Source organism: Scatophagus argus, chromosome 5 (assembly GCF_020382885.2).
Source record: "Scatophagus argus isolate fScaArg1 chromosome 5, fScaArg1.pri, whole genome shotgun sequence".
In the NCBI taxonomy this organism is placed as follows: Eukaryota; Metazoa; Chordata; class Actinopteri; family Scatophagidae; genus Scatophagus; species Scatophagus argus.
Genome location: NC_058497.1, coordinates 17,633,368 through 17,642,381, shown reverse-complemented (window position 1 = coordinate 17,642,381; position 9,014 = coordinate 17,633,368). Strand labels below are relative to the sequence as shown.

General features: G+C 41.1%; 1 protein-coding gene across 1 annotated transcript; it reads right to left on the bottom strand.

The window, feature by feature from the left end:
* Window positions 1–2,045: 2,045 nt before the first annotated feature.
* On the bottom strand, window positions 2,046–7,097 carry LOC124059179 (extracellular calcium-sensing receptor-like). The gene is made up of 8 exons (XM_046389002.1): window positions 6,887–7,097; window positions 6,243–6,537; window positions 5,781–6,070; window positions 4,253–4,548; window positions 3,782–3,987; window positions 3,444–3,665; window positions 3,019–3,142; window positions 2,046–2,944 (listed from the first exon to the last, which is right to left on the bottom strand). The coding sequence occupies exons 1-8, from the start codon at window positions 6,991–6,993 to the stop codon at window positions 2,046–2,048; spliced, it is 2,439 nt and encodes an 812-aa protein (XP_046244958.1). The 5' UTR covers window positions 6,994–7,097.
* Window positions 7,098–9,014: the final 1,917 nt, after the last annotated feature.

The following is a 9,014-nucleotide window of genomic DNA, read 5'->3' as shown; positions in this document are numbered from 1 at the left end:
GCTCTACATATACAACTTTTTCCTGTTTTGTATTTGAAAACATTTCAATTTCAAAATGTGTTAATATTTTAAAAATTAAATTAAATTAAATTTTTAAATATGTTCAAATATTTCAATTAAACGGCTTTTCGGTCTGTATTTAGATTTTATCTAGCACATATTGAAAATTCATTTGTAGAACTAGATTTGCACTGTCGGACCTCTGCCACAGTCATTAAACCATACAATATCAGTAATAGAAGTCACATTTCGGGGTAGTAGACAGGACCAATGGGCACAGCAGGTTTGGAGGGCCAAGACCTGGATGCTGGATGACAGGCAGTGAAAATGGAAATCCTCTGGAGGTTGACCTGGAAGCTGGTGGTTTTGGTGGGACTGCTCTGGAGACTGTCAACATTGGTGGATCTAGAAGACTAGTGATGAGTCTGGAGCTCAGGATTGGAGCCTGGCACCTTGAGATTGGAGCAAGAGCCTGGCAACAGGGTGGTAGGACTGGAGGCCGATGACAGGACCGCTGGCAGGGGAGCCCACGACATCAGGGAAACATAAGGTTACAAAAACACTCCTACCAGATATTGCTGCTTCACTGGAGCTGGTGACTGCTGCATCTGGTGATGGAGGCAGCATGAGAACTAGTAGCAGTTGCATCTTGGGCTCATGGGGTTGCTGAATCACAGGAAACGGAGGATGTTGCAGCACAGGAACTGGAGGTTGCTGCGGTTTGTGCTCAGTGAGATGCTGAACTGTAGGTATAGGGGAATTCTGCACTGCAGAGCATGAGGGAGATGGATGGAGGACTGGCTGAATATCAGGAGTCTGAACCAACTTCTAACAGTAGATACCTGATTTTTGCATGAACTATTAATCAATCCATCTGCTGATTGGGAACTCTGATCAGAAATCAGTCTTGTAATTGGACTGTGTAAGTCATTACATTTTTCTGCAAAATATTTGGTAACTATGGTAACAGGTTTGCACTTCAGTGCTTTCCCTGGTTGTTGCTTGATTGTTACTTGGTTTACTTATATTGGTCAAAAGCCATTTAAACAGCTATATACAAAAAATATTCTGCACATCAGTATACAATTGATGGTTTGATTAACGTTGACATTAATTTACAATAAAAACAACAAGGATCAAGTGATGCATTTTACATGTTGCTTTATCAGATTCATCTGTGCTTGACTGCCAGCCAACAAGCGTTTCTTTCATTAAAAATGTGCCGATTAACAGGGCATCCAGCAAATTCACATTTCCCAATTAAATTACAATTCATCAAGTGAACAACAACAGGCAACAGCAACCGTGGTGTCACTCTTCAAACTAAAACAATACATTTCCATTTTCACAAGATAATGAGATATAGAAAGAATGTGACAGAGGACAAGTACACACAGTGTGACAGAAATCCAAGTGTTATTACTGTAGCCTGCAATGAAACTCCCTTTCATCTTGTCTCTACCTTTCTCTCATTTCTTTTAAGTTGATTTGCAGTCCAATTATACTAATAATGCATAAAATCAGTTATTTCTTCTTGAGTCCAATGTAGTTTGTGATATGGCGTCATCCTTTTTCTAAAACTGGATATTTATTGGACGACTGAACTTTTCCATCACATGCTGGATTGTTTAAAATGTATAGAAAGTATCCTGCCAAGGCTCACTGCGCTTACTCACACAAACATGAAAGAAAGTAAGAAACAATCCCTGTGACTCAGTTCCAATTCAATATTTAATGGGTTCTTCCCCTTTCTTCTTCACTCTTCCACAAAGTTCTGTGTGGTCATTTGACAAACAGAAAAACAAACCAAGAAGGAAAAAGGACCCAAAAGATGAACTTCCTTGGCAGAGGAAATCAGATTTTGAACAATATGTTCAAACTCTGATTAAATTTTACATTTAAATTTCAAAGGATATTTAAATAGTCTATAGAAATCTAAAAAATTCTAAATCATGCATGTACATTTTTAAATCAAAAAGATTTAATGTGTGAATGACATATGTTACCTTGGACCTATAATTATTTATTATGTCAGATGTCTTACGTTAATTTTTGTTCATTAAATGTTTCTTTGTGTTCTTCTCTGGCTTAAACAATATGATGAAACACTTTGGAGCAAATATACACAGAATTAATCCAAAACTGGAGGCCAGAATGGCAAATATCTCCACAGCCACAGTAAATTTCCCAGGAGAGCTGACATACGCTGGGATAAAGGTGATCCACACTGCACAGAATATCAACATGCTGAAGGTGATAAATTTGGCTTCATTAAAATTATCAGGTAGTTTGCGGGCTAAGACAGCTAACACTAAGCAAAAGACAGCCAGCAGGCCGATGTACCCGAGCACAACCCAGAACCCAATATCTGAGCCCAATGCACACTCCAGGATGATCCTCTCTTTGTATGTGGTCAGGTTTTTCATTGGAAAAGGGGGACTAAGAACCAACCAAATGGTACATATTAAAACTTGAACAAATGTAAAAGACACCACAGTCATTCTTTGCTGTGGAGGACCAAACCATTTCATGAAGTTACTACCTGGGAGTGTAGCTTTGAAGGCCATCAACACAACTATTGTTTTCCCAAGAACACAAGAGATGCAGAGGACGAAGGTGATCCCAAATGCTGTGTGGCGCAGCATGCAGGACCACTTAGTGGGTGCTCCAATGAAAGTTAATGAACATAAGAAACAGAGAGTCAGGGAGAAGAGCAGCAGGAAGCTCAGCTCAGAGTTGTTGGCCCTGACAATCGGGGATGTCCTGTGATGAAAGAACACAGCCGCTGTTATAATGGCAAGACAGGCACCAGCAACTGAGAATGCAGCCAGGATGATTCCTAGGACCTCGTCAAAGGACAGAAACTCTACAGGTTTGGGGAGACAAGAGTCTCTCTCTGCATTAGGCCAAAACTCCTTGGGACAAGGGAAACAATCAGGAGAATCTGAAAGAACCAATCAAGAGGCTTTTAGCAGTCAAATATTAGATGTTGTCGACATGCATTACAAAAAACGTTACCTGTGGCATTGCTAATCTCTCCCTCAGGACACAGTATACAATCATAACAGCAGATGGGTTTTCCTTTCTGCAGCACTTTACGAGTTCCTGGAGGACAGCTGTCACTGCACACTGACACAGGCACCTGACACATAGATGCAAACTTAGAATTATTGAGGTGTGCTATGCAGTGTGTTTTCAAACAATATGCACATTCCAGTATGAGTGCTAAAATTGTTGATGATCCTTGTAATCGTTCTGTTTGTTCTTAATGTTTGTTTAGAAAACCTTTCCTGATACCATTTCATTGGGACTTTGGAAGATACTTAATTTATTTATATCAGACTGCAAAAGTTTGCAAAAGAGAAGAAAAACACATATGATAGCCTCCGAGCTCACAAGACTTAAAGTAGCTAATGTTTCATAATTGCTTTTGGCCTCCTTACTTGCATTCTACCTTCCATCCAGGTGAGGTTCCTGTTGATACTGAACTCCTGGCCTGCTGGCATTGATGCATCATAGAAACCTACTGTCACAAACTCAGTGCTGCCACTTTCACTTTGTTGCCAGTTAACCAGCTCATATGTGGCCACAGGATCCCCATTGGCATCAAATGACACATCATAACCATTTTGGGAAAAATTTACTTTCTTCAGCTGAGTGAGAAGCTGTGAGGATGAAGTAAGACAGTAATGAAATGAGAAATGAAAATTTGAAAAACTGAATGAATAAAAGGTACATTGTATTGAGAGTACTGAGAGTCTAGTGATCAATTTTGACTGACCAGTCTGGACTCTGTCCTGTTGATTTTGTCACACTGAATGGTAGAATTTGTTTCCTGACAAACTGAATTATGAATGGCATGTGCTATTGCATAAACAGCCTTGTACACCATGTTAGTGATTCGGAGCTGAGATGTGTCAGTGTATGGACTCTGGAGCGTCTGTATGTCTTCAGATCCGTCACACACTCTCTCATCCACGGCTGCAGCTAAACACAGAGACAGAACATGTCTTTACTTCAATTATATTATACTATAATTTGTTCATATGTTTATTTTTAATTTCTGCTTCCACTTTGTTTTATTTCACCTCTCCAATGTTCCCTGTACAAACTTTTTAAAAAAGTTCATCACAGCTGTTGTTCTTTTCAACACACAAGGTGCCATCCAGACAGGCAATCAACAAAACAACGCAACCACAAGGATCCAAATGTGGGCACGACCTCTGTTAAAATATATGCATATCATGCTTACTTTTTCCCAGCCTGCAGTTGAATGCCTCCTCCCAGAACTCAGTAAGCACTGGAGACGCAGCCACTTTAGTGGGAGAGAGATCCAGCAAGAATTCTCTCAGACCTGGAATGACAGATCGCGGAATCCCAAATCCAATGGCTCCAGCAAAGAAGCTGAACTTCAGCATGTCTTTATTGGTTACCCAGGCCTCACTGCCGATCCACTGACGAGGAGGAGACGGCTCAAGTGACAGCTCCTCTAGCAGGACCCTCAGTTCTGCAGAGGCTATAAATGCCACGATAACCTTCGCCGTAGACCTGTGGAGACAGATTGTTATATTATACCAATACAGGTATCAAGGTAGTTCTGACAGAGAAAATAAATGCAATGTGCAATGCCCACACTCGCTGTTAATGAAGAAATACTCTATTATACTATTTGTGCTGCTGAACAATCACTGTAGCCATTTTAAGTAATATTTTCCCCATGAATGACGTCTTATTTCATTGACACATAGCTCAGCCACTATGAATCAGAATCACTGTTTTTCTGATCTAGGGCCTGCAGAAATAACTCTGATTCATACATCTCTAACGCATAGCATTCAGTGCTGCTTCTGCTTGGCTGCTGAGTATGGAGGAGCTGTCTGACACTTTCATTTCATCATTCATACAGTCTCTAGCAAAGCACATTCTATTAAATTATACTGACTGCTTGTCAACCATACGCAGTGTTATTGACTTTGAATTTTACCAGCATAGCTTTACCTATCAGGCTCACAGCTGAGTGGAGTGGAAAAATATTCCATTGTCAAGTCATATCAAAGGTTTGTCCTGTTTACTTTAGTGAACAATGTTCCTGATGCACCTCATGGGATGGCATTAGTCCAGGTATTAGGCAAACCATCAAGTTACCACCAAAACAGAGTTATAGCTTTTGGAAAAGCTTAAAAATTTTGATTATAAAATGCATGAAATAACACATATTAATGTGACCTCTCTCCTTCATTTTCTTTTTTTTTTTTTACTTATGTAAGTGACCATGGTATATGCAGCAAGTGTTTATAATCAGGAATTAATGGGATTCTGCTAAAACAGCCGTCCTTTTTCCTTTCTTATTGACTATGCAGACATTAAGACAGCTGTCAGGTTGTTGAAATGTTTTGACAGCATTTCCATTACTGTTTGAACTGATGCACATTGAAATATAATCATTAAATGATGCTGACCTACAAAACAGTGAAATTAAATGAAATTTAGGCTGGGCTGTAGTGTTCCAAGAAAATAGCAGAGACCACCCCTCAAAAAAAGCCCAGATGCTCTGGGCCTTGTCCCAAAACTTTGTCCCCTTCCAGAAAACACCTCTGGTTAATGTAATGAAACATGGCAGATGGTTTAGTTTAGTTTTTTGGGTTGTTTTTTGGGGGGGTGTATAGAATTTACAGTTATGGTCTCAGCAATACTTTTATAACTTTTTTTTTTTTTTGGTGTTGTGATAAGAGGGTCAGTGTCACACAGGGAACAAAAGCCTCAATCAGTGATGCAGAAACCTGCGGATAACGTCTGCTACTCTCTGGATCCTGCTGCGTGGGTGGGCTCGATTGAAAGATTCAGAGTATTCCACACAGATCCCCTCCTTCTGGGCTGCTTGCAGGAAAGTCGCCATGCCGTTATTGCCATAGTCCGTATCCGAGCGGACAGCACCTATCCAAGTCCAGCCAAAGTGTTTCACCAGCTTGGCCAGCGCGTCAGCCTGGAACTGATCACTCGGGATTGTTCTGAAGAAAGTCGGGAACTGCTGCTTATCGGACAGACACGCACAAGTGGCAAAGTGGCTCACCTGAAGGAAAAACAGTATTATTCTCTAACCGGACAGACAAGAAATATTTGCCCTTTAAAAACATATTTTGCCATAAATTCAAAATATTAACAGGTGGAATGTCAGATGCAGTCAATATGGGATAAGTAAAAATTTATCACCTAATTTGCCAGAATTGCAAAAAAGTGTTTACTTGAGGAATGTTGAAGGACGCGATGACTCTCGACATGGTGATGGATCGCGTGGAGCTGGACTCACCGACGATGGCCATCACCATACCTGACTGTGAGCAATTATTGCCGGTGTAAAACTCCGGGTCCAGACCATTTAATAGCTCAAACGCCACTTGCAGTGCTAAGGGCACTGCAGTACACGAGTCGTGGATCTGATAACCGAGTTTGATGCCTGGCAGCAGCTCCGAGCTGTTGTTAATCTCCTCGATGGCGAAGATCATTGCGCGTGAGAAGCGCAACTGACGAGAGTCGATACTGCATAGACATCATCACGTATCTATCTGTTATTGTGTGCACTTGTTAGACACAAATAAAGACTATTAACAGTTTAACAAGAAAGTTAAGGGAGATCGGCAGTTCAAAGTTATGGACAGCAACTGATATGCAATAATAAATATTAGTTACCTGATCATCAAAGTTAAAAAACAAACAAAAACAAAAATAGAAAAAAGAAACATTCTATATGTATGTATATATATACATGCACTTTTAACACTTTTACAGATACTTTCATACTGTGTCTCAATTGTAAACACACTGTAAAATATTTCCATTCCCGCACATTCTAACACATTGTTTTGTGTCACGTCTCCCTCTTACTGACCTCCCTGTGCACTTCAGTGGCTCAGGCATGGTGGTGTAGTTATTCTCCTCTGTTTGTCCGTAGTGGTGTATGGAGAAAACACCCCCAATAACGTAGTCACCATCCATTGAGAATGCAGGCAGACGACTGGTACCCTGAAGCTTACATTTCACAGATGAGGCCTCAGTGCTGACCCCAGCACCACTCCTATCCTCTGTAAGCCCAGCCCTTTGTTTCACAGCATCTCCAGAATCATTCAAGGGAAGAGCTGAGTTCAGGTCATAAAAGCCCCGAGACAGAATCAGACCAATAAAGAGAGCTGAGATCTCCATCCCTCAAGTGTCTGTATGTGAGCATACTGTATGTGTTTACTGTTTTATATCGAGTCGAAGATCAAAGTTTCCCTCCCTCTACTGCACATCATCTTTCTACACATCAGAGAAGATGTCCTTACTTTGTTTTAGTTAATGAACTTTTGTCCTTTTCTGTGGTGTCTCTGACCCTGCATATTTCAGTTACATTTACAAGTTACCATTGTAAACACATCTTCCTCATTTTTATCCTCCTTCACTTAAATGTTTGTTATGTTGCAGTTAACAGATGCACTACTTTAATAGGTTATTAAGTGCTGGTCCATTCTAGCTTAAATAAATCACAAAATTTATTGTTTGATTTGATACGCTTTTTAATAAAATTCCAAATGGCAGATGTCACCTCCAGAAGTTCTCTGACCACTCAGTGATTGTTGGCTGTGTGTCTGAGGGGAGTTAGATGGAATAAAGGTCAGTCATCATGGACTTTGTGGACTGGTGTGAGCGCAACCACCTGTGCTTAAACACCAGTAAAACAAAGGAGATGGTGATTGACTTCCGGAGAAGGACATTACCACTTACACCGGTGAACCTTCAGAGCTTGGACATTGACATGGTGGACAGTTTTAAGTACCGGGGTGTTCACCTCAACCATAAACTGGACTGGTCACATAACACCGATGCCCTGTACAAGAAGGGTCAAAGTTGCTTCCACCTTCTGAGGAGACTGAGGTCCTTTAGAGTGTCCAGGCCCCTCCTAAGGACTTTTTATGACTCTGTGGTATCCTCTGCTATTCACTGCACTGTGGTCTGTTGGGGACCGGGCAGCACAGATTGGGACAGAAAGAGACTGAACAAGCTGGTCTGTCTATTAACTACTATTAGCTTATGTTTTGACAGAAAGATTCAATCAACACAAGAACATAACCATTAAGAGAAAGTTGGGAATAACATCAGTGATAAAAATCAGCATAACTGGCTCACTTTTTCCCAGCCTCTGTTGGTTACCCAGGCCTCACTGTCAATCCACTGGCGAGGAGGAGAGGGCTCGGCTGAAAGTCAAATCTTCAACGGAACACACCAAAAAACAAAACAGTCAAACAAAAAGAAAAAAAACACAGCTGTCATACCATAAGAAAGAATTAGGTTGAAATGTTTGCCAGAGAAATGTCAAAGGTCCCGATGACTCGCAACATGCTGATAGATTGCATGGAACTCGAATCGCTGATGACCATCACCATACCTGACTGTGAACAGACATCGCCCGTGTAAAACACCGGGTCCAGACTGTTTAGTAGCTGAAATGTCAAATGCATCGATACGGGCACTGCGGCACACAAGTCATGGATCTGAAAACCAGAGTTTGATGCCTGGGAGCAGCTCAGAGCTGTTGTTAATCTCCTTGATGGTGAAGATCATTGAGCATGAAGAGTGCAAGTGACACCCTGAAGCTTACATTTCACAGATGAGGCCTCAGTGCTGACCCCAGCACCACTCCTATCCTCTGTAAGCCCAGCCCTTTGTTTCAGAGCATCTCCAGAACCATTCAGTGGAAGAGCTGAGTTCAGCCCAGTCAAACACAGAGACAGAATCAGGCCAATAAAAAGAGCTGAGATTCCCATTTATCAATGTCAGTGTGGGAACATACTGAGGGCATTTATTGTTTTATATGACAGTACATAACAAAATTTTCCCTCCTTCCACTGGACGTCAGCTTACGAAACAGGAAAAACAAAAGCCCTGACCCGGTGGTCGCTGATTTATCATCATGCTCTTTTTTCTGTTGTGTCCCTGTCCCTGTTCTACTGTTCCCATTGTAAATACCTGATTCAAAATTT